This window comes from Berghia stephanieae, chromosome 2, assembly GCF_034508935.2.
Source record: "Berghia stephanieae isolate SIO BIC M18660-M18661 chromosome 2, UCSD_Bste_1.3, whole genome shotgun sequence".
NCBI classification, from domain to species: domain Eukaryota; kingdom Metazoa; phylum Mollusca; class Gastropoda; order Nudibranchia; family Aeolidiidae; genus Berghia; species Berghia stephanieae.
In genome coordinates, this window is record NC_088361.1 from 8218380 (window position 1) to 8245351 (window position 26972).

Sequence of the window (26972 nt, forward strand, 5' to 3'; positions counted from 1 at the left end):
GTAGTAGTAGTAGTAGTAGTAGTAGTAGTAGTAGTAGTAGTAGTAATAATAGTGATCATACTACCACTACTACTACTACTACTACTACTGCTACTACTACTACTACTACTACTACTACTACTACTACTACTACTATATAATAATAATAATAATAATAATAATAATAATAATAAATAATAATAATAATGATGATAATAATAATAATAATAATAATAATAATAATAATAATAATAATAATAATAATAATAATAATAATAATCATATCATCATCATCCTCATCATCATCATCCTCATCATCATCATCATCATCATCATCATCATCATAACAATGACACCACTACTACCACCACCACCACCACCACTACTACACTACTACTACTACTACTACTACTACTACTACTACTACTACTACTACTACTACTACTACTACTACTGCTACTACTACTACTACTGCTGCTACTACTACTGCTATTAATAATAATAATAATAATAATGATAATAATGATAATAGTAACAATAATAAATGATGGCTTGTAATAGGTTCCAATGCTTTGAAAACGATGAAGCGAAGATAGTGTACATGTGAGTATTAAACTCACAACATTGCCATCCGGATATATATAACAGACCAACACACAAAACTATGTGTAACCTTGAACGTTTATAGTCTGGTTAATACAGTTTAGTGAGAATTACTCATAAACGCTGATGGCAAAAAAAAAAAAAAAAAAAAAAAAAAACAATAACAAAGACACAGCTTAGTGAGAATTACTCATAAAATGGATGGCACAAAACAATAACAAAGACCTGAGCGATGTCAACTTCGTTCTATCTTTAAAAGCATTCTAATTAAGTTTGCCGTTTAATTTTCTATTTATCGTGACCGGATTTGACCTTTCTAATAACAATTTTCTCCTCTTTCTGTGTCATGGCAGAGAGAGAGAGAGAGAGAGAGAGAGAGAGAGAGAGAGAGAGGGGGGGGGGGTATGGTAGTTGTGGAAGGTGCGTCACTCGTGCCTGTCCCACAATGCACTCGTTCAAGGATAAGTTTACCAAGCCAATCGAAGAAGATTGCTGCCAATTTAGCTATCTCTGCAACAAAGGATGACATTTTGTCATCAGCATCCTCGAAAACGACCACGAATCAAACGCGTTTCGTTTAGCAAAGCGAAAAACAATTTAACGAATTGATTAAAACATAAGCTGTATATGTATATTCATGAGGATAATATAGTCTTATTTTGATAGTCAATCTTATCATTAAATGATTATTGTTAGTGAGGAGTTGCATTATCAAACCTTTATTTTGATAAGAATGTGTTAAAGACAAAACTCTACAGCAAAATCACAAAGAAGAGGAGACATGGTCCTATGGAATTAGCGAATCACATACAGGCCACAATAAAAGGACGCAGCACATTTTACAGGATTTTTTTTCCTCTACAAGGGAATTCTCTGTATGAATACTTTTCGAGGAAAAAAGAAACAACAACTCAACCAACCAACCTAAAAACAATAAAAACAAAAACAAACAAAAAATAATAATAAAAACAAACTCAACCCCCTCCCCTCCACAAAAATAAAAACAAACAAAAACCAGAAAGCAATATGCACATATTTGCACATGTAAACAGACATAATAAGCAGTAACCAAATACATACGTGTGTGTATTTGCCAATAATTTAATATCGCAAATAATAACTGGCCACATTTGGCAATCACCGAGATGCATGGATCAGAATTTTTCTGTAGTTAAAGACAAATTCTAATCAAACTCGTCATGTGAATACGGAGTCTGCAACAATTATAGATAATGATTAATAGCCTACGTATCAAGGACCTTTTAAGTATTAAAACCAAAGCCTATACTTTCTCCTGACGGAAACACAGATTTTATTATTATTGGAAAACACATGCATCGTCTTCCGCGATCTGATTTTAGTTTTGGAAAATGGCCCCAATTCTACTCTATCGTCACAAAATACGTATATCGCCCATTCCAACGAACCAGTCAGGACCCTTACATTTCACCAAATCAACAAATAACACACCTCCCCAAATTAGTGAGAAAAAGAAAAATAGAATGTCAAGGAAAGTTCAAATGGACTAAACGCACTTCGTTTCTGGTGCACACATAGAGGTTTATCGAAGTTTTAAAACAATCGATTTATGAAATTGCGATCTGGTTGAAGGATAATTTCACCCCAGATAAAAGGAACCAGATCAATTTTCTCAGTTTTGCAATGTCTTAGACTATTTGATACCGTGGAGGTTATGCTCTATAGCAATGCAATACATTAACTTCACAGGTTAACAATAGGAACTATGCTAGATTCAGCCCTGATTTGATTTATGTAAGGGTAGGGCAAAATACCACCTTTTTTATAAGTATTGCTTTGGCAGGCCCATTAAGGCAATTTCACCATTTGCCATGCCATAGTAATGGCGGCCATATTGTTCGGACCTACACTGTGTTCACAAGACTCTTACTTTGACACATTGAGCGATGTAAACGAACACACCTTTTTATGGATGTACGTATACTTTAGCAACGACGTGTTAATAACATTTTTACATTGTTTTGGTACATCAAAACATGCTGCAAACCGTTATACTCTTTATTTAATAAAAATGCTCTCTGTAATCTGCTTTTGCGAGTGAAGAAATGAACTCATGTCGGTGTGAGCTCTTCTTGAAACAAATTAGTGAAAAGCAAATTCGGTGATTTGTTGCACATCTCGCCAAATAATTTTACAAATTCAGCTTAAGTTTTTAAGTATTTTCCCAAGAAAATTGCATGAAAAGCAGAAATCTGCTTTCATTTGAATATATTTCTTTCAATTAATCTTGTGGACAAGGGACAGACGCCATCTTGGATTCTTTCTCAGAATTCTGAAATTTTTCAATTTTGAAGAAAATGGACTGAGAAACTGGTCTCAAATCATGCATATTGAATCATTTCAATACACGGCTGAGCATTGTTCATAAATTTGATAGACAATTCTCATAGTTAATTTCAAAATCCAATAAAATTCATTCTGAAATGCATTCTTCATGGAAAACAATTTTGGAACTCAACTTGAGAAATTAATCACACAAATTTGACGTTATTTTGCTTGATATTGTTCTGCTTATCAAACAAACTAGTTATCGGCTTGAATAGCTATGTATAATTTTCAAGAATTTTGCGCCTCATGTCGCGAATATTTTAAACATGAATTTTTTAGTTTTACTCATTGAGGATAGTAAGCCAAAATCACAAAAACCGTATGATGGGATATTTTCTTGGAGAAAAAGATTTGTTTTGATGTTATAATTGAAAGTGTACCATCGAAATTTCAATGCTTTTTGAGTCTTTACATATTTGACTTTCAAATGACCTTGCAATGACAAGGATTGTAGATGGACCCATTTTTGAAAAAAGAGCTTAAAATATATCTTAATTTTGTCAAAAGTAACTTACTCTCCTTGTTATAAGTTGCATAATAACCACCATTGCGTATTTTTTATAATGGTATACGTATATTGTTTCTGTCAGAATTATGTTTTCAAGTTTCTAGCTATAACTGTCTCGTGTTTTTGAAAAAAAAATCACTTAACTATAAAATAACTTTCATTTAATGAATGCACACAGTTTTGATTAAGTATAAAAGAACCACTTTCAAATATTTCAATATCTTCTCTCATCTCATTTTGTCACAGATAGCTAGGACATGAAATTAAAATTCCGTGAATGTACCATATTCTTCTGCAATATGATGATTTTTATATAATTTGCCTCTTTTTCTATGGGAGGATACTACTTGATTGAATGACAAACAATTTTCTTGTAATTCTCTTATAATTAATTGTTTTCCTACATTTTATCAGCCTATCAGTTCGTGGAATAAATTATCAATCATGTTTCTTTTGGAGAATTTTTTATTTTTATTTTCAAAAGTAGTTAAAGCATCAATTGTAAATTGACTCTTACAGTACCTTGTTTGCATTGGATTGTTTACATTCAAGCAATCCCATATTTTTTAACATCATTGAATGTGTTTCAGCCTAAAATTGTTTTATACAGATTCCTCAGGTCTGTAGGATTAATTTGGTATGTGACTTGTCAGTTTTTTTGGGGGACCCATTTTTAATAATTGACGTTTTTTCTTTCAAAATTCATACTTATGAATTAACAACTCGAGCTCAATCCCCACGTAACTAAATTTATTACTAATAAGTAAGTTCCTTTCTGTGTATACTTTTTAATTATTTATGATCTCTTCATTTGATAATTAGAAAAGGAAATTGTGGATCAAGAGAATAAAAAGAAGAAAATTAATATATAACGACTTAATAAATTTCAAGAAATTTCACTCCATTGTTGACTTTATTTTTATTATGGAAGTTTGTTTGGGAATGTACCTTATTTAATAAGTCTTTTTAAAAACATGCAAAATTTAACTTTGACACAAGAAAGGTCTATATTTGCATTTTCTTATCTTTGGACCAATTGATTTTAATATATTCTTTATGTGGCTACATAGGAATCTGAATTTTCAAGAATTGTTTTATATGTTTCACAATTAAAGTTTTGTCATCAAAGATGTTTCATAGATATTAGTTATGTATTATTATTTTTATTTTGAATTTATAATGTAAGCATTTGAGTGTATTCCTCTTTGTTTGGTTTTGTGCTTGTGTCTGGATGAGACTTATAGGTGATTTCAAATTAAGTACATTGGTGGTATGCTCTTGGAATCTACATCTGATCACTATTTGTTCTCAGTTCCCTTTGTCTTACTTTTTCTTGGGTGCTTTAATTGTGATTCTAGAACTTTTTACTATCCCATTTTCTTCCTTTTTACTGGCGCTGATATAACCTAAATGTGTTGCAAGCGCCGTAAAACTCTTAAAAACAAAACAAAAACAAACATAGATATTAGGTTGTTCGATATTTATTTGAATATATTTTAGAAAATGTGTAAGGAATAAAACTCAGAAATGATAAACTTTCATTGCCTTATTGGCAAATTTATTGGGAAATCTGAAAATTTTAAAAACTGTCTTAATCCAGTAGTCGCTTGTCTGACACGAGCTGGAACTTTTTTGGCTGGGTGAAAAATTGAGTGGCACCCAGGCAAACATCCAGGCACTTGAGCATGTGCATATTGTTGTTTACTTCATCTTACTCTTTGTGGTGAGGGTTGGATTCAAACTGATGATTGTGAAGCAAGATAAAAGCTACGTGAAGGTATTAAGAGAGGTGACAAAAGTATAAGGACGAGAGAAAAGTCAAGAATAAAATGGGAGGGATTGCAAGTTAAGGATAGTATTTTTAATTGGGATTCCTCTAGGAAGCTCAAACAAGCCGGTTTGATGTATTGCATTGTTTGTGAGGATAAAATTAATTATGGGAGCAGTTAGAGAACTCTATCAAAGGACATCAAGAGACCTAATTACTAGTCACATAAAGCAACATAAACTTAATGAGTCTTTATAAGTGACTCAACCTATGTTAATGGCAATGTTTTTGAATTTATTGAAAATCGAAGATAGTGAGGTTACAATTGTCCCGGAAAAAAATTCTCAACTGTATGGGGCACCTACAAATTTTATGACACAAACTGAATATGAGGATATTTTATAATCATTAGGTGATATTTTTGGAAAATTTATGTTTAGGTTACGTAGTTGTTTGTATAGATATTGTAAATAGTGCAATTTTTCCCCTAAACCTTTTGATAAAGCTGGACAGTCGGAACACTTGTTGGAAGCTTTGTTTCTTCTATACATATTTGTGTACCTTTTTGCATCCGAGAGCATTTTTTATGCTATGGATGTGCTTAAGTTATATTTATCTTTCTTCTTGGAGTTCTGTTTAGATATTATTTTCAGTATAGGAAATATTTATTTGTGTATCCAAAGTTTTTTTTCACTTGGACATTCATCCTGAATTTTACAGTTAATCTTATATATTTGGCAAATTGGATTTTTTGTAACACTAAGGTTCTGAAACCACTTAACCAACAGTCACCAATGGTTTGTGTGTGTTGTGAGATTGATTAGACATTGGGATGATTTTATCGAAAAATCAAATATGTTTCGTCAAATCACATTGAAAACAGACACCATCATTTTTAGCATTTGTGTTCTGTAACAACCTTCCGGAAGGCCACTATGAGAATGAGGTGGGAGTACTTGATTGAATCGATACCAGTTGGTGATAATCGAGTGAAATATATAAGATATTAAATGTAGAAAATATTATCCATGCCCTTATAAAAAGCTCCATGTAGTTCTTTTATGAAGTCTAAAAATATATTGTCTATTAAGACAAAAGAAATCGAGTTAAAATTTTATCTAACACTTGAATCATAAATTTTGAGTCATCGACTTATCATCATGCTCATTTTATGGAACAGATAGTTATGCTTGTCTAAATATACTACTAGATTAGAAATACATATATTGGCTATTAAGCTTAACTGCTGGTCAAAATTACTTCGCGATGGTGGTGAACGAATCGGCGATCTCAAGAAGTGGGTGAGAGAGGGATCTAGAAATGACTTTGGGTCTGAAACGAATATTTTTGTGTTCGTGGATAGCTCACACGGTAGAGCCACGCTCTCACCTGCCAGGCGGAGTTGTCGTACCAATAAGGTCGCAGGTTCAAACCCCACCACCGCCGCGAAAAATTTTTTTTATTCTCTATTGTCTTCTGGCACTTTTCTACTCACTTCATATCTTGTTGTTACCAACATAAGTGCCTGCTCCACTCACTTTTCTGAATTAAAAATTCACCCCATACACCGGAGCATACTCAATGTCTCAATTGTTTCTATGTTATATGTTTGTGATGAGAATATTGGCTATTAAGCTTAACTGCTGGTCAAAATTACTTCGCGATGGTGGTGAACGAATCGGCGATCTCAAGAAGTGGGTGAGAGAGGGATCTAGAAATGACTTTGGGTTTGAAAGAATATTTTTGTGTTCGTGGATAGCTCACACGGTAGAGCCACGCTCTCACCTGCCAGGCGGAGTTGTCGTACCAATAAGGTCGCAGGTTCAAACCCCACCACCGCCGCGAAAAAAATTTTTTATTCTCTATTGTCTTCTGGCACTTTTCTACTCACTTCAGATCTTGTAGATTAGAAATACAGTAAAACGACTTTAAACTGAAAGAAGCTAAACCGAAAAATACCTTAAACCGCAAAGAATTAATAAATTGTACTAGTTTCTTCATTATCTTTGTACTAATTCTTACGATGAACCGAAATACTTCTAAGCAGGACTTTCTTTAAACCGAAACAACTTGAGAACACCTTCCCTTTTCCCTCTTTATTTTTCTTCAAAAATTCGGGAAGGTGGCCACACGTAATAATGCCCGGCGATAATGAACAAAGGGCGTAAGTACCTATAAGATGAAAGTGAGTGGTGGGGTGGGGGTAGGCAAACAATTCAATCACTGAACTTGGGCTTGGCCAACACCACAATCGCACAGATTGGAAAAGGAAGACATCAGGTGACTGGCAGGCGAAAAATGAGGAAAGAGGGGGAGTTGGGGTGTAGAATCACGCCAGCGAGATGTTCTTGCTCGTTTGTTGATGCTTTGGATTTTCAACACGACAATAAGGGGCTGGGTGGGTGCGTGTGTGTGTGGGGGGGGGAGGGGAGGGTTGACAACTTATCATTGATATGCCATTTTATTTCCACTTTGTTTAAATATGCGTGTATGAGGGGGGGTGGGGGGATGCTATGTAATTAGGTCTTTGACCTTATGGCTTTTCAACAAAAGAGGGGTGTGTAGTAGAGAGCTTAGCATTGACACGCCTTTTCATTTCCATTTCACTTCACCTCTGACTTTGAGTAGTTGCTCATCATTCATTATCAATTATCGCACAAGAACTTTCGATCTTATTTTAGCTTTACATTTTACTAAAAGAAAGCTGTTGGAGTTTAAAATCAAAATACTGTGTGAAGTCGATGATAAAAAAGTTGAGCAAGAAGGAGATATGTAAAAAACATGGCACCCCGAACTCAACTCTTTCAACACTTTGATTGGAAAACGAAAACCCCCCAAAAAAATTGTGTTATAAAAAAAATTTATAAAAGGTTACAAAGACAGCATTTATTCAACAAGGCGAAACCCATGATACGATTAAATGAACAAATTTCTTAAATAGTTACTACCCTTGAAAAACATGGCAAAACGGGAACTTTTTTAAAAACCAAAATGTCTTTAAACCGAAATGGTATAGAATGTCCCCAAAATTTCGGTTTAAAGTAATTCTACTATAAATAGAAATATAAAAACATTTTGTGTCTATAGAAAAAATATGAAAGCAGATTGTTGTAATGATAGATCGGATTTGACCTGTTTTTATTAGTTAATTCCATAGCTACTTTTAGAACATGCCAAACAAAAAGGTCAGTCCAACAGTGGTTATTTATCCCAATTATTTGACACTGATGAAGGAATTGTATTGCAACACTTTACATCACTATTTTAAAAAAATTATTCTTTCATTTTGTTCTGTTACAAATGCTGACTTCAGAGTGTTGTATGCACCATAAAGCAAATAAAATTGAACAGACAATTTTTGAGTTAGAATTCATGATGTTTTCGACCCAACTTTCCGACTTGATTTAAAATGCTTAAGATTAAATTTAACAAAATAATTATTTTAGTCATGTGACACTAAAAATGACCTGCTTTTGTGATCCAGCTCCAATTAGAAATCTATTAAGTAGTTCATAGAATTTTAAAAGTATTTTTCAATTTTTTAATTTTTGCTTAAAAAAATTTAGGTAGGATTGTCCTCGCTGCCTGATCTAAGCACCCCTTTATTTGGATCATCGGCCAGCAAGAATAAATCCAGTGAAAATTTGGAGCCAGAGGAGCGCACAAACTCAATTGGCAGTGGTCATGCGGAGTCGATGTCTGAATCAAGGTAATTATAATTGAATTTAACTTTTTATAAATGAAAAGTTTTTTTTTCATTAGTTTTCCTCCAATCAGATTTCTGACAGTCCATCTACTGGAACTGCCCATGAATTTCCGGGACCATAGTGCCCACCTCTATTTTTGGTTTGGATTGAACCTTGGACCTCCACTAATATCGACACAGTTCTGCACAATATATAAGCTGCTCTACTCATTTCATTTCTTGTTATTGTCAACTTAAGTGCCTGCTTCACTCACTTTTCTTGCGTATTAGAACTTTGTGACCTAATTTTTAAATAATTGAAAGAATTTTGTATTGGCAGTTGCATTTATCTTTTGATTACATAGATTTTCTGTTGCTAGCTACTCCAAACTGTGTGATTTTGACCTTACCTAATGTCAAGATCCTTCATGGTCAAGAATGTTCATTCTGTATCAAGTACAATTATGTAGACTGAAGGCTGTAGACAACATAAAATAATATCATAGGCTGATTCCATCCCTGATATCGAAGAGATTATAAATCACTGGATTCTTTTCCATGAATTACATTAAAAAATTATCATTTCAGTGATTCAAGTTCTCAGAATTCGGATTCCGATGGCGAGGACTTGAAGAAGAAACATTCTTCATCAGAAGAAGAAACTGAGTTACCAAAGCAATTAAAATCATCTGACATCGATGACGAAGATGATGAAGATGACGACGACGACGATGATGATGATGATGCAGAAGAGAAGTCCAAATCAGAGGCCAGTGGTTCGGGTTCACAGTCAGAATCCGGAGACAATAAAGACTCAGACTCAAATGCAGGTTCTGATCAGGATGAGGAGAAAGACGATACTGAAGATAAAAAGGCAAGCATCAAACGTTCATTGTTTGACACAGATTCCCAAGATACTGGGGATAATGATGCAAGAAATGCGAGAAGACCAATTGCTGCCATCCGGGAATTGAAAGAGGTATTTCAAATTTTTTCTTTTACTTTTATTTATTTGTATTCGATACTTGCTTGTCATTTTCTAAAATACAAGTTTTCAAACAAGGCTTTTATATCAAAGTATATGAATTTTTGATATCAAAATTGGAAGCAATTTAAAAAATAAAAGATGCTCATTTGAAGAGAGAAATGTGTTGGGAGTTAAAAAACTGCATAATATGGTATTCAGTGATACTCTTCCGCGGCATTCCGAGATTTTGGGATTTTCTCAGACATTTTCAGCTGATTTTGCTGTGTCAAACATTTACCTGTGATAAAAGCTCGGGTCAAGTGGTGGATCTGAGAAAAAAATCACCAACATGTCTTGTTATATTTTGACATCTGTGCTCAGTTGTATGAATTTTGGTGACACTCCCATTTTTATGGCGTCAGTCTAGTCAAACTGGCGTCACAGTCTAGACAAACTGGTGCCAGATGTCAAAAGTGACACAAGGTAATTGATGGTCGAAAAGGAAGGGGATGGGGGAGGGGGTAAATGAGTCCAGATTTTATTATGAAGATCAAGAGTGGTAGTACAGTTATAGGTCCATTCATATCTATGTATAGGTCTGTTTAAAAAGTTAATTATCATAACTTGCCCCTAATTAGAAAAATACCCCATCAATTAAACTTCTCTCTGTCTCTCTCTCTCTCTCTCTCTCTCTCTCTCTCTCTCTCTCTCTCTCTCTCTCTCTCTCTCTCTCTCTCTCTCTCTCTCTCTCTCTCTCTCTCTCTCTCTCTCTCTCTCTCTCTCTCTCTCTCTCTTTCTATCTTTCCCCTTTCCATATGTCTCTCATCTATTCTTCTATCACTCTTCATGTTAACATGATATTAATCTGTTACAATTATAAGGGGTGTTCAACTTGGCTTACTCATTTTACCTTTGTTTTTACTGTGTTTTACAATTTAATTTATTAAATTTAAAGATACTTGAGTCTTATTTTATAAGATTCGTAACAAATGGGCTACAGTAAGAAAAATGAAACGAGTAAAAACAAATACTTTCAGGCCTTTACTTTTGACCAAAAAGTTAATTTTAAATCTCTTGAATAAAACTTAATTTTTAGAATAGTTTTGAGGAAAGGACAATTTATTAAGAATTTACATAAAGTAAGTTATATCTCTACTGTTAAGAAAAGATGTACATTAGAAGTACAGTGGAGCATGCCTATAGCGGGACTTTTGGTCCCAGCAGAAAAATCCCGCTGTAGGCAAGTTCCCGCTATAGGAAAGCAGGGAAGAATGTCCCAAAAATATACATGATTACCTCCCTTGAATGTCAATAAAACTAACGTGACCAATGAGCCGGGAAGGGGTAGTGTAGTTTTTTTTTTTGGTTTTTTTTTTTTTGGAGGGCGGGGGGGTTGTGTGTGTGTGTTTTTTTTGTTTTTATTTGGGGGGGGGAGAATGGATTTAGGCAGGAAGCACTACGATACGAGCGAGTGATGTGTATGCTTGAGCAGCAACAATTGAGATGAATGAGGAATGGCATAATAGTAATAATAGGGCTGATCTGGATTAAAATGTACACACCACCGCGTGCGCACAAGACTCTCTCTCTTATTGGCCAAGGGCTTTACACACGGCGTCATCTTGTGCAACGCATCTCTTTTAAATCAGGTTGCCCAACTTAATTAATCATCGCAAGACTGACCAATCAACGCATATAAAGAAATAGAGCGAGCGGCAAAAGAAGTGCGGGTAGACACGAGCGAAATGGCAGACGGAGGCGTGTGTCTTAGTCCTGGGTGGCGGAAGAGAGCCCAGTCCACGTCACTCAAGGAGTTGCGGCGCGTACAGCTCGCTCAATTTGTCCCGCTGTAAGCAAGTTCGGGCCTTTCCTAGACCCGCTAAACCCAAGCACAAGTAATTGAATTTATATAGTAAAAAAAAGCGGGGTTTGTGTAAGGTCCCGTTGTAGCGATGGTCCCGCTATAGCGGGTGCCGCTATGGTCATGTTCTACTGTAGTTATATAAGAGACTATGATATTTTATGTTATTACAGGGTGTCCAGGGAAGTTGGAAATTGGTCGGAAATTTCATACTTGGTCGGAAATGTTGGAAAAAATGAGATTGAGGGTGAAATTTCCTGTAAAATGAGAAAAACGAGGAATTTCTTGCTTAAAATGAGATATCAAATGTATGAAGGACAACTGCTGTGCACAAAGTTTTATTTTACTACTACAACTGCCACCACATCATCATCCCTGTCACCACCACCACATCATCATCCCCATCACCACCACTACCTGGGTGGGGATCCTGACCTCCCATAGTGGGCAGGGGGGTACATACTGTGTCTTCTATCCCCTTATATCTGTTTTCCAACATGCTTTCTATCTTTGTCTTGGATTGAGAATACTTGGTTTTGGCCGGAGTCCTAGCTGGGAGGGAAACAGTCAAATGCATAATTTTTGTTTTGGGAGATGATATTTTTTTCCTTGTAAATCATCTCTCTGTTATGTGTTATTATATTTGTTATTTTTAATGTATAATGCAAGCATTTGAGTGTATTTTTCTTTGTTGGATTTTGTGCTTGTGTCCGGATGAGACTTATAAGTGATCTCAAACTAAGTGCATTGGTGGTATACTCTTGGAATCTACATCTGATCCCTATTTGTTCCCAGTTTCCCTATGTCTTACTTTCTCTTGGCTGCTTAAATTGTAATTCTAGAACTTTTTACTATCCCATTTTCTTCCTTTTTACTGGCGCTGATATGACCTTAATGTGTTGCAAGCGCCGTAAAACCCTTAAAACAAAACAAACCACCACTACCACATCCCATACCATCACTACAACTACCACGTCTACCACGTCATCATACCCACCACCACAACTACTCCAACCACCACCACATCACCATGCCTACCACCACTGCTAGAACAACCACCACATCACTATCCCTAACACTACCACTATTACTACAACCACTATACCATCATCCTTCCTACCACCACCACCACTTCACTACTACTACTACAACTACCATCACATCATCATCCCTACCAACAATTCATAAGAGTATTTTTAAAAAGTGAAAATGGGGGTGGGTGGTGGCTCTTGACATTGTATAATCACATGGTACCATTCTCTAAGTAGATATTTTATATTTTGCTGTCAGTTTTTAAACTTTTGAAATTTCTCCGAATGTTGTCAAGAAATCTATAGATTATAGTCGCATGGATGAGTCATGATCTGTGCGCTGAGAAATTTCCTCCTTTTTGTGACCAGTCATTTTCACCTCTGCTCTTACTTTGAAATATGGATTGTATTGAGGTGGTAAAACCTATTTTAAGTAGGATTGTCTTTTTAAGCGTATAGAACACTGTGGGTATGGCAAGAATTGATAAAACACTTGGTAGGAAATTTCACTTCTAGGTAGGAAATTTTAAGTTTGGATTTCCCTGGACACCCTGTATTAATTTGTTTAGTTTGACCGATGGATCAATAAATTTTCCTCTTTTTTGACAAATTGCCATTATCATCACTGGGTATTGAAAATAGTTAATTTTCGAGTAAATATTTAATAAATTTTGCCAAAATGCTTTCCAAAGATGTCTGAGGATCTGAAAATATCAATGACCAAAAAGGACTGATCAGGCCTGTAAATCTTCCGTCTCTTGTCGGATTTCCGACAGTACGATTTTGCTCTATAAGTGCTAAAAAAATTAAAAAATAAAAGATAATACTTAAAATAAAATTCGTAACGCCAAAGATCAGAACCAATAAAAATAAAAGAAAATAAAAGACTTATTTCGTTCCTCGAAAAAATTAGATTTTATTCCGTTTCAAATGCCAGCTTAAAAAAACAAAACAAAAAAACTTTTTATTTGTCGCATCAAAGACAAAACATGCCGTCTATCAGTTAGCTATAATATTATCATGCCACCTACAAGCTCCGCTAGCGGTGGATGTATTCACTACTTGGCTACTGTGCCACAGCCAGCGAGAGAGAGGTTGCGAAGTTCGCACGAGTCGTCTTCACACACACACACACACCTAGTCAGTAAATAACGCACACACAGAAGTGTGTCGAACCGGAAGGTTTCTCTCTATTTTGCTACCGATACACATGCATATCTCCGGTTCTTATTTCTCAGTCTCTAAATTTCTTTGGTTCAGTCCCGATGTGAGACGGAAAATAGGGTAGAGTCGGGGAAATTCGCCGTCGGGGAAATTCGCCACTTCTCACACCCCTCTCTTGAAATGCAAATAACCCATCTTACCTATTATTGGACGAGTCCAAGTGTCACATCATCACTTTGATGCTCTTTTCATCTATTGTTTTTAATCTACCAATCAGCATTTAGTACATTAATATCATGACACAATCGTGTCAATTAACGTCATAGCGTGTCTGTCGTTCTGTGCGCCTGATTCGTCCGAAATCCAACACCCGCCATTCCAAAGTCCTACTTTCACTCGTTGTCATTTTAAGCGTTTTTTCAGCTTAGATCCTTACTCTACAACCTGTTATTTTGATATTGTATGATTTAAACATTAGTTTTGATGTTCCCATCATTTGCAATAGTTAAAAATATTCGTTTATTTTTTAATTGAGGGTCCCAATGATATCACTGCTTTCGGGGAAATTCGCCACTAGTATCGGGGAAATTCGCCGTTCTAATTGGGGACATTTGTCGCTCTGTTTTGTCGAAATATTATTAATTAAATGTTTAAAGGGGGCATTGATGATATTTTGACCGATTATTATTTAATAGATTGGTGATGCAGTGTCTAGGTAGCGTTCATAGTGCATAAAATTTACATAATGAGGATAGTAATGATTATTAGTAATTTAACTGGACTTAATGAACTTTTTACTATAATGAAGCAGTTTTTTATATATTTGTAGAATAAATGGTGAGAACTTCAAAGAAAACCCAAAATGGAAGCAAAAGATTAAGAGAAAAATAGGATAAGATGGTTCAGCAAAACACAAGAAAAGATATTTTGTCATGTTTTCGCCTTCTATTATAGTATCATATCGTCATTTATAAAACTTGCCGTTGGTCATTGATATTTTTAGTTTTTTGCCATTGTAAATAAATAAAATATAGTAATTACTACAAATTTAATCAAATATAAACATGAGAAAACAAAATAATATCTAAAAAGTACATAAAATTCACGATAAAAAAAGTGTTAAAATCGAGCGGCGAATTTCCCGACAGTGGTGGCGAATTTCCCCGAACTATGGCGAATTTCCCCGACGAGCATAACAACTTTTAAATGCGAAATAAAAGTATTACGAATTGAAATACTGGAACAAGTTTAATAAAATCTCATCACTGATTGGCTAATTGTCTTGATGACCAGTTTCTATTTTAAGAAAATTGACATCTTGAGACTGAAATAAGCGAAAGAAGAGGAGCGACCGCAGGGTGGCGAAGTTCCCCGACTCTACCCTACAATAATGCGAAATAACTTTTTTTTCGAAATATATATTCTTCGAAAGCTCTCACACCACCGCACAACCTCCTCCTCCTCCTCTTCTTCTTCTTCTTCTTCTTCTTCTTCTTCTTCTTCTTCTTCTTCTTCTTCTTCTTCTTCTTCTTCTTCTTCTTCTTCTTCTTCTTCTTCTTCTTCTTCTTCTTCTTCTTCTTCTTCTTCTTCTTCTATAAGAATTAATCCAAATAAACGAAAGAATCAACGTAAACATTTAACACAAACAGGAGCGAAGATACACAGCACTAGACGTCTAGATACACATCCTTCAAAAGGGTAGGAATTGTTCTCTTCCTTTCATTTTACAACTAACTCAGACCTGGGACCTCAAATAATTGGGATTTTTTTTTTTATATCATAAAATAAGGACCTCGTTATAAATAAGTAGGGGAAAGTGACATGATTTGACTAGTCAATTGACGTGTCATATCTGTGTTGTGTCCATATTTTTGTCCTGTTGTGTCTGTTTTCGCGTGTTCAAAAAGTTCTGACAATTTTTTCACCTACCATTTACAGGCCTGACTGATTGTCCCCACTACTCCTTTCCATCTTAATATCACTCATTTTCTTTGTTTAAAATCATTTTACTATTATGAAATTGAAATATTTTTGGGTTTTTCTTTTTTTTTTGTTTAGGAGTGGGACCAAAAACCAGACTTATATGGTATCAGGAGGTCTGGAAGATCGAGGAGAGAGATTGTGAGGTACAACATAGGGGTAAGAAGAATAATGCCTTCTTTAAGTTTTAGTAATATTTTGATAAAAAAATGATGAGAGAAGTGTAGAAGTGTTATGCTTCTAATTAAAAGGAATGTCTTAACAATATATTACAAAAGCTATTGTACTTTTTAGCACTAATACATAATGTGTTTAATTCTAAAATAGAAACTCTTTGACATGTCAAACTGAACTGGGTGTATTGATCAAAAAAGATTTCAGCTTTCAGCACATGTTTCTGAACACGATTTTCACGTTTCATAAGATATGATATGGTATCTGAGAATAAGTTTTGTGACCCTCGGCATCCATTTTATGATATTTTTGTGTTGAATCTAAAAAAAGTTTAAATCCTTTTTTTTTTCCCACATCAAATTACAATCAACCAGTTGGAAAGTAAACTTGCCTTTTAGAGCTAAGGAGAATGTATATGCAAAGTTGACTAAATAATCTAAGTTCAACAATCACCAAATTTAAAAAAAAAATTTTTTGGGGGGGATAAATATAAACATGAATCAATTTATTTAATTTAGATTTGATGAATTTTGGATAGGTGGTTAAGTAAATGTTAGTAGTTTGTGTGTAGAATATAAAGTAAGACTAAACTGATCTCTGTATATGGCTCACCCAGCCATTCAGTGTTAAATGTGTTTCTAACATCATACAAATTCGTTTTATAACAATAAATACCAGAGGTGCCAAGATATCAGAAAGCTATAGATACTGTCAAGATCACTCATTTTTCACTATCTTCTTATTCCTCTTCATTTATCAACATCTTCCGTTTCAATATTAAGACTTTGAAAATCCCTTATCTCTTCATTTGAATGGCTGTGTTGAGCTGACACACATGACCAAAAACTACGAGGATGAGTCAAAAAGTAATGGTACTCTGCTTATTACTTTAAACAAATTGGATCAAAACCATGCATTATACCTTAACTTAAAGCTTGGCATTAGCCCGGTAGAATGATACTTCTCAACATAGTCTCCGCCTCTCTCAATAGTCACAGTCCACCTTTTTGTAAGTTGACTGAACTTTGAGCCAATTTTTCTTCATTATCTTCAAAGCAATATCCCATTATTGCCTCCTTCAATGGACCAAAAACTCTGAAAGTGTCAAGTCTGGTGAATTAATAAGGAGGATGAGAAAGTGTTGTACATCAAAATGATGCAATTAACTCCCTTTTCCTTGCACTTGTGTGTGGGAGGGGCATTTTCATGAAGAAATGATACTCGTTCCATTTCCAAAGCCGGTTTAAATCAAATTCTTGCTTTCAGTTGCTTCAAGGTTTATTTGTACTGTTCAGGTTTGACTGTGGCTCTCTGTGGTAGGAAATCAACAAGGATTATTACACCTCTAATGTCCTAAAACACAGTTGGCATAATTTTCCAGCTTTGAAGTTTTTGGTCTTTGGGGAAGAGGGGTGTCGCCATTCCACTGATGTGTCTTCGACTCGGGTTCAACCCACCTAAGACACTACCTCTACAAAATGCCTGAGTTTTATAGACTTTACCAATGTGTTTACAAATGTAACTGGTTGGATGGGAGCATCACCCTTGAATCATATACCTATGATGTTCGCATGGGTGTACGATCCGATAGTGATGTCGTTTCTTCTTCTCTTTACTAGCCTATCCTGCTTCTTTGGTTGGTGATTGTATTTTTGACAGGGGATATTTTTTTTCCTGTAAATCCTCTGCCTGTTTGTTCTTGGTTATTTATAATTTAGCTTATGATATCTTTAGGTTATGATTTTGATTGACATTTGTACTATTTTTGTTAGATTGCTTGTTTTTTTTGTTTCAGCGGTCTCTCATATAACCTCAATTGTGTTGGAAGAGACCTAAAGCAACAAACAAACAAAAAACAAACAAATGTAACTCGAGGTATCTTCTTTGAAAACAAGAAATTCAATGACAGCTTCCTGTCGCTGATGGACGTTCGTGGGGCAGCCATTTTGATCTGTCATAACTTTGTCAAAATTTGACAAGAATTAAAATTTTTAACTATTGGTTTAAAGAGAACGTATATAAACTCAATTGAGTCAAATATGACGTCAGATGAAAAAGAAATGAACTCAGTTTTGTCCCATTACTTTTGACTCACCCTTGTATTTCTGACTACTATAAAAAAGTAGCAAGAGAGGAAAGTTCTTAAGCCATTTTTTTAAATATCAGTTAAAAAGTTCTACAATAAGTTTGTTTGAAAATATCTCTCAGATGGCCACTGGGCACTCTCTTAGTTGCTATAATGCATAATTAGCCAATCTTTTATACTTTTATAGATTTTTAAATTTATTTTTTTGTGTCACATATGTTGGTGTTTGACATATACAAAGTCGTTAAGTGGACAACTTTAGATTTATATTTCTCTTGAAATTTGTTCCACTTCTTGATTATTGACAGTTAAGAAACTATATTTGCCTGCCTCTGATAGTTACATGTTAGAATAATATGAGACTTACAAATGGAAACACCTATTATGCCTATTAAAAATATTTCCTACCTCTACAGGGGTTTAGAAGACAAAATCTAGAATTGGAGGTTCTTACGTCATTCAATGATTTGATATATAAACATTTGTTTATATTTTCAGAATAGTGACAGCGAGAATGAAGGAAGAAAAAAGAAAAAGGGAAGAAGAAGAAGAGGGTATGTATGATTTCATTTTTTAAAAATTGATTATCGGTCTTGTATTGTAGTCCTTTCTGTTTTTAGCAGAATAGCCCGATGTATTTCTGAACTTGGAGCAAATTTTGTACACCTCAATGAAATTTTACCTACCTGTAAAGCTCAATGTAATTTTACTTCCCTACTCAGCATTGTGTTTGGAATTTATATGAGTTAAACATTAATTTAAAGGGGCATTTGTCACAAAAGTAGTTAAATTTTGGTAAATTTTTATTGATGTTAAAGTATATCATTCAACGTTTGACCAAATATTTGGATTTTCAACACATTTATTTAAATCCAAATTTGAACATCAAAGAGAGATAATTTAGTAAATATGTGACTGTGGCAGCCCAAATTCACATTTTTTTTGCATTAAATATCCAGTTTTATATGCTTAGATTCCTTTTGTTTGTTTTTTTTGGGGGTTTTTTTTTGCACGTAAGTCTTTTGGGTTTATTTTTAAAATAGCCAAGGCACAGTTTTGAAAGAGTCTATTTCCTATCTATGAATAATATTAGCAGTTGAATAATGCTCATTCCCTATTCTCAATTAAATGATGGCATTTAGGGAAAGCAACTATTGATGAGTTGAAACTCTTAACTTGCTCAAACTTTTTTACTTGTACAAATCTTATATAGGGTTGAGCTAAGGTCGTTCACTTTTATTGATGATTGCCAGCTAAATATTCCTCTCATAATAGTTTAAGGTCACAACTCCTTGCCTTATAAAATCACTCGGGTCTTAAAATAGAAGAGCATGCTTTGCTTATCAAATTCATGTATGTCTGGATATTCATTTAAGTGCCTTTAGCATTTTAAGTGGATGCACTTACAGTATATGAATATGATCTTATCTGTTCCCTTGAGTGATGGAAATAAAAATACTACTCGCCTCTTGAGACATTTACCATTGTCATTTAATAAGAAAACGTCATGTATCATTCTCTTTTATTAGAGAACAGGAGAATCCAACTGATTTTAAGCAATATATTGTTTTAGTTTTACTGATTTTATCACACAGATCTGATGACTGGAGAAAAGGTGATGGTGATGATGATGATGACGATGATGAAGAGGAAGATGACAGTGATGACAGTAGTGCAAGCGAAGGATATCGTGAGAAAAGAAAACCCACAAGAAGGTACTATTGCAACTTAATGCAAATCGTAATGAAATGATTAGCCATTTATGTATTGGTCCTTTCACATTCTATAAGACTATATTATTTTACTCTTGAAATTGGAAATTACTGAGATACAAGCTACATCTCGCTTCTATTTTGCGAGTGCTCAAATGACCTTAAATAGTTGTAATCTTCTTCCCAAAATTTCAAAATTATGAAAGCCGGGAGGTTCTTATTCTTAATTATATTTTGTAATCTCTAATTGTACAATCCTCTTTTTCTTGAAGATCTCGGCCTCCGCCCAGAGGAAAGAAGAGGAAAAGTTCCAAGCCAGTTACTAAGTCAAAATCTAGAAGTAGAAATCTTTCTTCTTCTGGTACCTCTGAAGATAGCGATGGTTATAGTAGACCTATCTCACAAAGGAAAAGTGCCCAAAAAGTCAGGTTAGCTGTTTTCTTTCAACTTTCAGTAATTTGATTTGATTGTTTACAATGAACTCACTTAACCTTAGCATGTTTTATGTGCAGAATGCAGCAAAGTCGCTTTAATGCTTTGCTCAAAATTTTAATACTACTGCCTTTTTAAAAATAAAAATTCCTGTCCAGTCAGTAGGGTATTATAGATGTCATATGCTTAAGATGCATACGTACTTGCAGTATTGAGGTTTTTCTATTTGATAGAGAACCTCCTTTATGAACCTTATCCACCATTTTGGTTTTTGAGAGGCTTGAAAACCTATTTTATTCAACCCGCCCACTGCCTTTGCCATTATATTTACCAAAATTTTAATCATTTTTGGAGATAATTTCGATTTTCAACATACTAATGGTCCTGTGGACTTGAATGATTTTGTCTCTTGTCAAAATAAACAGTTTCTTTGGGTTCGTTTTTTTCCTTTAAAGCATTTACAATAACTCCATTGTATGATACATTCCTCATTTAGGAACATATATACAGTATGATGACAAATTTTTACCATCTGTTCTTGTTAGGAGCCAATATCGGCCCTCAAGACGAAAGGTCTCAAAAAAGACTGTTAGGTAAGGTGGTATGTGGTTTGACATACTAGCTTGCTGTAATAGTTTTTTGTGTATGTGTACAATGCATGTTTGTTTTATTTCCCGTCTATAATTCACCTATCAGATCTGCCAGTTGACTAAGTTAAATATTGAGTCTGTCATAGGGAAACATTGTTGTGCACATGTGTTAATTGGTAATAGTTAAAAAACTCAAATCAGAATTTTATAAAGATTTGTTGTCAATTTACAAAATAAACCTTTTAAGCTGCACACTCAGTGAACTTGGTATTTTTCAGTTAGATCTGCCACTTTCAATCATCTGCTCTATGTTGTCGTGTATTTGTTGAATGTACAATCATTGGCAGACCTGTTATACTATCAACATTTTATATATTTTGTGTAATGGAATAGTCTTTATATACGCTTGTCAGAAAATAAGAGATCAAAGGGGAAATGTGACCTCTTCTGTGTTCTTAAGTATTTGCACCCTGTTTCACTTCGCTTAAATATCATGATTTTAATTGAGAGATTTTTTTTAAAGACAGGTGGAAGTAATGTAGATAAGGAAAATTACCTGTTAAAAACTTCCTATCCAATGTCATCTTGCTCTTACTTCATGAAGTTTATGGTATCAATTGTATTTTTTTTTTTTTGAAAAAAAGTAATTTACCAATTCTTTTATAAATGTTTATTTCTTTACTATTATCAGCTTATTGAATATTGTAACCAAAAAAAAAAAAAGAAATGGCGGCGGCCTTGTTTACTTCCGCAACACAAAAGTGCACCACTAATTTCATCTCATTTCGCGATTTGTTGATTGAAGACCTATCCTTCGCTTAATATTATATAAAGCGTTGTCTGATGATTTAGAATTACAAAGAGGCATCAAAAATAATAAACCATCCTGTTGATGAAGTAGAAAGAATTCATGGAAAAGCAATAGAAAGGAAAGCATTCTCAATTACCAACAATAAAAAAACATATTTTATACCATGAATTTGATCTTTTGCCATCTGGGAGAAGTTTTTGTCAGATTAAATGTGGAACTAACAAGTATAAATCAACGTTCGTTTCATCAGCAATAAAAATGTTGAATATTTCATATGGTACAGCAAAACCAAGGATTGATGCGTTGACTGATTGACTGATTAATTTGTTTAATGTTAGGCTAGATGAAGTGACCAATTGATAATGATGATAATATTTGGTGTTGAATTGCCAAGAATGTAACGAATTGAAAATGAAATGAAAATGTTAATGTTGTGTATGTCGCATGCGTGAAAGAAAGAGGAAGAGAGAGAGGGAGAGAGAGAGAGAGAGAGAGAGAGAGAGAGAGAGAGAGAGAATGGGTAGGAGTGAGGTGTCTATTCAATGTTATAGTTATCATATAACGTTATGACAAGTGTAACTAAATGACAAATTGCCATATTTATGGACAATAAAGATCTATTATTATTATTATTATTATTATTATTATTTGTTGTAGGTGAATGTTAAGTTGTCAGATTCACTGAAATTTTTTTTAACTGGATTTGAAAATTACCCAACATTTACGGTTTTACTCAAAGCATTTTTTTAAAACGGGTCTTCCATTTAAAAAACAATTTTGTTTTTTTGTTTAATGGCACATTCAAATTACACTACTCTTCTTATTGTAAACTTAACAGATTGGGGGTTGCAAATTTTATAGCACTTCGTCAGTTTGTTATGTTCAAAGTCGTCCCAATCCCTGATAATTTACTTGTGGAACATTTTACAGGCTCATAACATTAGTGGTTGAAAAGTTTATGAAATAATAGTTACAAGTTGTTTTGTACACTTTCCTGGTGTAGCTGAGAAAGACATTAATAAAGCAAGGAGCACATTTAAGTCACTGAATAATGTTTAAAGAACAATAGCACAAGTACGAAAACCGAACTTAAAATTTACAAACGTATTATTTCAACAGACCTTTATAGATCTGAATGCTGGAGGATGACTGATAGTGACATGAACACGCTGTCTGCATTTCATAAAAAGTGCCTCAGAAGGTACTGGCTGAGTAGAATTTAAAAATGAAAATCTACCAAATCATTGTGGAATTATGACATAAAGGATATAATCATGGGAATGTGGAGATGTGTAGGGTATCAAAACTGCCCTACACTGTAGACCAGGAGGAAAGAGAAGTGAAACGGTCCTGGACAAATTGGAGGAGAAGAGTGGAGGGAAAGACTAGAGAGGGGGGCTGTTCTGGAACTCCCTGAAGATGATGACCATGGACAAAGGATGGGGGAGGTCCTTCATGGCCTCCCTCTATGGCAACAGTCATAATGGGCAGTAAGTAAATAAGTAATGCCTGAAAGGTATGATAATCTATTATCTGCTACTATCACACCACTCTTTACTTGCGTGAGATGGCAGCTGGATTATGAAAACTTCCTGGGGGACTAAACGTATGGGTGATTGACCTATGCCTTCGTGTTTGTAGTTATAATGAATTTGAACCGTTGAGCATTGTACTTAATTTATTTTGTTCAATCATATGTTACAGCTACAAAGAGGAAAATACAGATGAGGCGACAGATTCAGATGATATTATTGAGGCAGCAACCCCAGTAGTCGAGGAAGAAGACAACAGGGAGACAATAGAGAAAGTTCTTGAGGTCAGAAAAGGAAGGAAAGGAGGTAGGTGTTTCTCAGACCTAGTGAGTTACAAAAATTTGTTACCTTGGTTGAGTGTGAAACAATCAAATTTATTGTATTAGTTTTGGGAGATGACATTTATGTCCCTTGTCTCTCTGTATTGTAAAAGGTTTTTGATTTGAATATCTTGTATGCATTTACATCTTAGTGGGATCTGTGATTTCAAACTAGGCACAAACTAGGCTCTTGGAATATATTTCTGTTCTGTAGTTGAATCAATCTCTTTTGCCTTAATTTTTCTCTGGTGCTTTTAATTGTAAATCTGTAATTTACAAAAAAAAATACTATACCATCATCTTCCTTTTTACTGGCATTGAATGACCTTATAATTTCTAAAGGTCAATAAAACAAATTATTTATAGATAACGCTTCAGTTTTAAGTAATAAACTAAGGCACCAAACTTTCCTTTCCATTACGTATTTATTCAATTAAAATCGGTTGTGTAATTTTAGTAATGCAGTCTGTAGATATGGTGATTTTTCTTTTATTACTTGAATCGAATAATTATGATAGTCATTATTACAGATTGTAAATCCTACAATTGGAGTTCTGTATTAGTCAATAATCGTTCTGCCAACTTTCTTCAGTCCTATTGTGAAGAAAGTAATGAGCTGAATACTCTGTTCTGACCACTATTTTTAGGGTGACGGACGCAAAGCATCATCGATGTGCAAATTGCACGAGTTGAGTCTACGAGTCAAGGAGTGTCTTTGCCATTTTTAGACTTTTACAATATCTTGACTCCCCATTATCTTGACAGTGATATAACTGATGTAGTTATATTGTGGTGAATGAAACTGCAATATATTTGTAATTTATATGCGTAAAATATGTAATTTTTTTTCATATTTCATAGCCACTGGCCACAAGACAACTGTGTACAATGTGCAACAATCATCAGATCCAAATCTTAGTCCTTTGAAGGAAGGAGAAAAGGAAGAGTTTGAAACGCAATATTTTATAAAATGGAAGAATTGGGCTCATATCCACAACACATGGGAGACCGAGGCTTGTCTGAGAGAACAAAGAGTGAATGGCATCAAGAAGCTCGAAAATTTTATAAAGAGGGAAGAGGAGATTAACGAGTGGTAAGACAAATATTTACTACATGTTGAATGAACTATTATGTATTTATGCAGGTTTTTACAAGTGTTAGCATACCTTCACTTCCTGGGTGGGGTTCCTGACCTCCATAGTGGGCAGGGAGGTACATACTCCGTCTTCTATCCCCTTATATGTTTTCCAACATGTTCTCTGTCTTTGTCTTGGAATGAGATAACTTGGTTTTGTCCTGGCTGTCATGGTCTCAAGTGAGTAAAGAGCTACTCGACTATGCATAAAGATATGTAGAATGAGGCCCCAGAATTTACTAGTTACTATAAATGAAAAACAATTAACGATTTGTTTAAGATGAAATAAAAAGAAAGATGAAATTTAATTAAAAGAGATAAATAGTGATTGTGGCAGTTACAAATAGAAATGTGAATATATTACTTAACTTATGATGATATAATGTCAGGTTCGTAAGGTTACTTTCTCAGGCAGTTGAAAGGCGTAGGTTCTATATTCCTCCGATAACGGGCTCAGGCTCGTAAAGTTCCACTTCCAGGCAGTTGGGAAGGGGTTATTCAGATATTTCTTCGCCAGCGGTCGCAGGTTTGATCCTTAAAATGTTGAGGATTACACCGTCAAAGGTAAAAACTCAGCCGTCTTAATAGTGAAGATAAAATATCCACAAAGTACCAAAAGATAAAAATCTTCAAATATATATGAGGAATGGAGCGACTGGCCGTCCGGCATAGATTGTAGAGAGAAGTGAGTGTAGAATGTTAGACCTATCAGCTTTTATAATAAGTGGCTACGTGACAGAATGTAGAACGAAAATTATTCACTAATTAGAAATTAATTCGAGGGAAGGCTATAAAAGGAAAGACGATCTAATATTAGAAGGTAAAGTTTATCTAAGCCTACCGAAATATAACTGGAGTGAGATGAATTCAGTTCTTAATAAAATAAAATTTAATAAGATAATTGTGACCAACCTTTACTGTGACACTGGCCCTGGTCGGAGTCCTGGCTGGGAGGGAAACAGTCAAATGCATAGTTATTGTTTTGGGAGATGATATTTTTTTCCTTGTAAATCATCTCTCTGTTATATATTATTATAATTATTTTGATTGTATAATGTAAGCATCTGAGTGTATTCCTCTTTGCTGGATCGTGTGCTTGTGTCCAGATGGGACTTTTATGTGATCTCAAACTAAATACATTGGTGGTATGCTCTTGGAATCTACATCTGATCCCTATTTGTTCCCAGTTCCCCTTTGTCTTACTTTCTCTTGGGTGCTTTAACTATAATTCTAGAACTTTTTACTATCAAATTTTCTTCCTTTTTACTGGCGCTGATATAACCTAAATGTGTTGCAAGCGCCGTAAAACCCTTAACAACAAACAAACATACCTTCACTTCCATTTGTGTATGGTGTTCTGAAAAGCATTTAAAATCCTGATTAATATTTATTTTATAAAAATTGTTCTTGGATTTAGTGTTTGAAAAAAGGTGTTTAATATAAAGCTAAATATTTCATTCACAATAAAATAAGAAATTCATATTTAAAAAAAAAAACTGAAAGAAAAGCAATCCGAAAACATTAGTAACACATCGCGTAACTGGTTCCTTTCATTAAGGTTCATTGGCTTTTAAAAAAACAATTAAGTATAATTTTCCAATAACTTTGATATGATCTTTATTTATGTATTTAAAAAATTCCCGTTATTCATCCCATAGGGGAAATCTGTCTCTAGGGAAGACTGGAATAACCCAGCCGTCAGCCACAGTGCAGCGCTGCAATTTGTGCTATGGCAAGTTGACTTGCTCAAGGTCACACAGCGCAGCAGCAGTGATAGAATCCAGTACCTTTCGGGTACTAAGCATAGACTGTACCGCTGAGCCACCCTGCCCCCATTTATTATTTTTTAATCATTATTTTTCATTTGAATTACTGCAATGATTTATTTTGATAAATATGGCTGATTTCAAGCAAATTAAAAAGATAAATTTGTTGATTTTATTGCAGGAAAAGTGCAGCAACCCCGGAAGATGTAGATTATTATGAATGTCAACTGGAAATGATGGAAGACTTAGTAGAATCACACAAATGTGTGGAAAGAATTATTGGTAATTGTTATTCCTCTTTCTGTCTGACATGGAACATTTGAAATGTATTTTTGTTGAGCTTATGGCTAAATATTTGTCTTTGTGAAAATGTCAATTTATGATTTAGTGAGTGAGCTTGACTTCGTGAAAATCATTTGTCTTCCTAAATTTAGTATCATTCATATCTACAATAAAGGCATGGTTGAATGTAGGTTTAAATAAAACATATTATTTTTATTA

At 34.3% G+C, this 26972-nt stretch overlaps 1 protein-coding gene across 3 annotated transcripts in view; it reads left to right on the top strand.

The window, feature by feature from the left end:
- Window positions 1-2416: 2416 nt before the first annotated feature.
- The window catches only part of LOC144964259 (chromodomain-helicase-DNA-binding protein 1-like), a 59385-nt gene continuing 34829 nt past the window's right edge, over window positions 2417-26972 (top strand). For 2 of the 3 annotated variants that reach the window (XM_078898334.1, XM_078898336.1), the window contains exons 1-11: window positions 2423-2535; window positions 8792-8934; window positions 9499-9889; window positions 15992-16072; window positions 18672-18727; window positions 19769-19888; window positions 20158-20313; window positions 20863-20910; window positions 23423-23556; window positions 24432-24663; window positions 26653-26753. In XM_078898334.1, coding sequence (XP_078754460.1) covers window positions 2530-2535; window positions 8792-8934; window positions 9499-9889; window positions 15992-16072; window positions 18672-18727; window positions 19769-19888; window positions 20158-20313; window positions 20863-20910; window positions 23423-23556; window positions 24432-24663; window positions 26653-26753 — 1468 coding nt within the window. In that variant the 5' untranslated portion in view covers window positions 2423-2529. Of the gene's footprint in view, window positions 2536-8791; window positions 8935-9498; window positions 9890-15991; window positions 16073-18671; window positions 18728-19768; window positions 19889-20157; window positions 20314-20862; window positions 20911-23422; window positions 23557-24431; window positions 24664-26652; window positions 26754-26972 lie in introns of all 3 variants that reach the window. The other variant, XM_078898335.1, reaches the window with a different exon arrangement.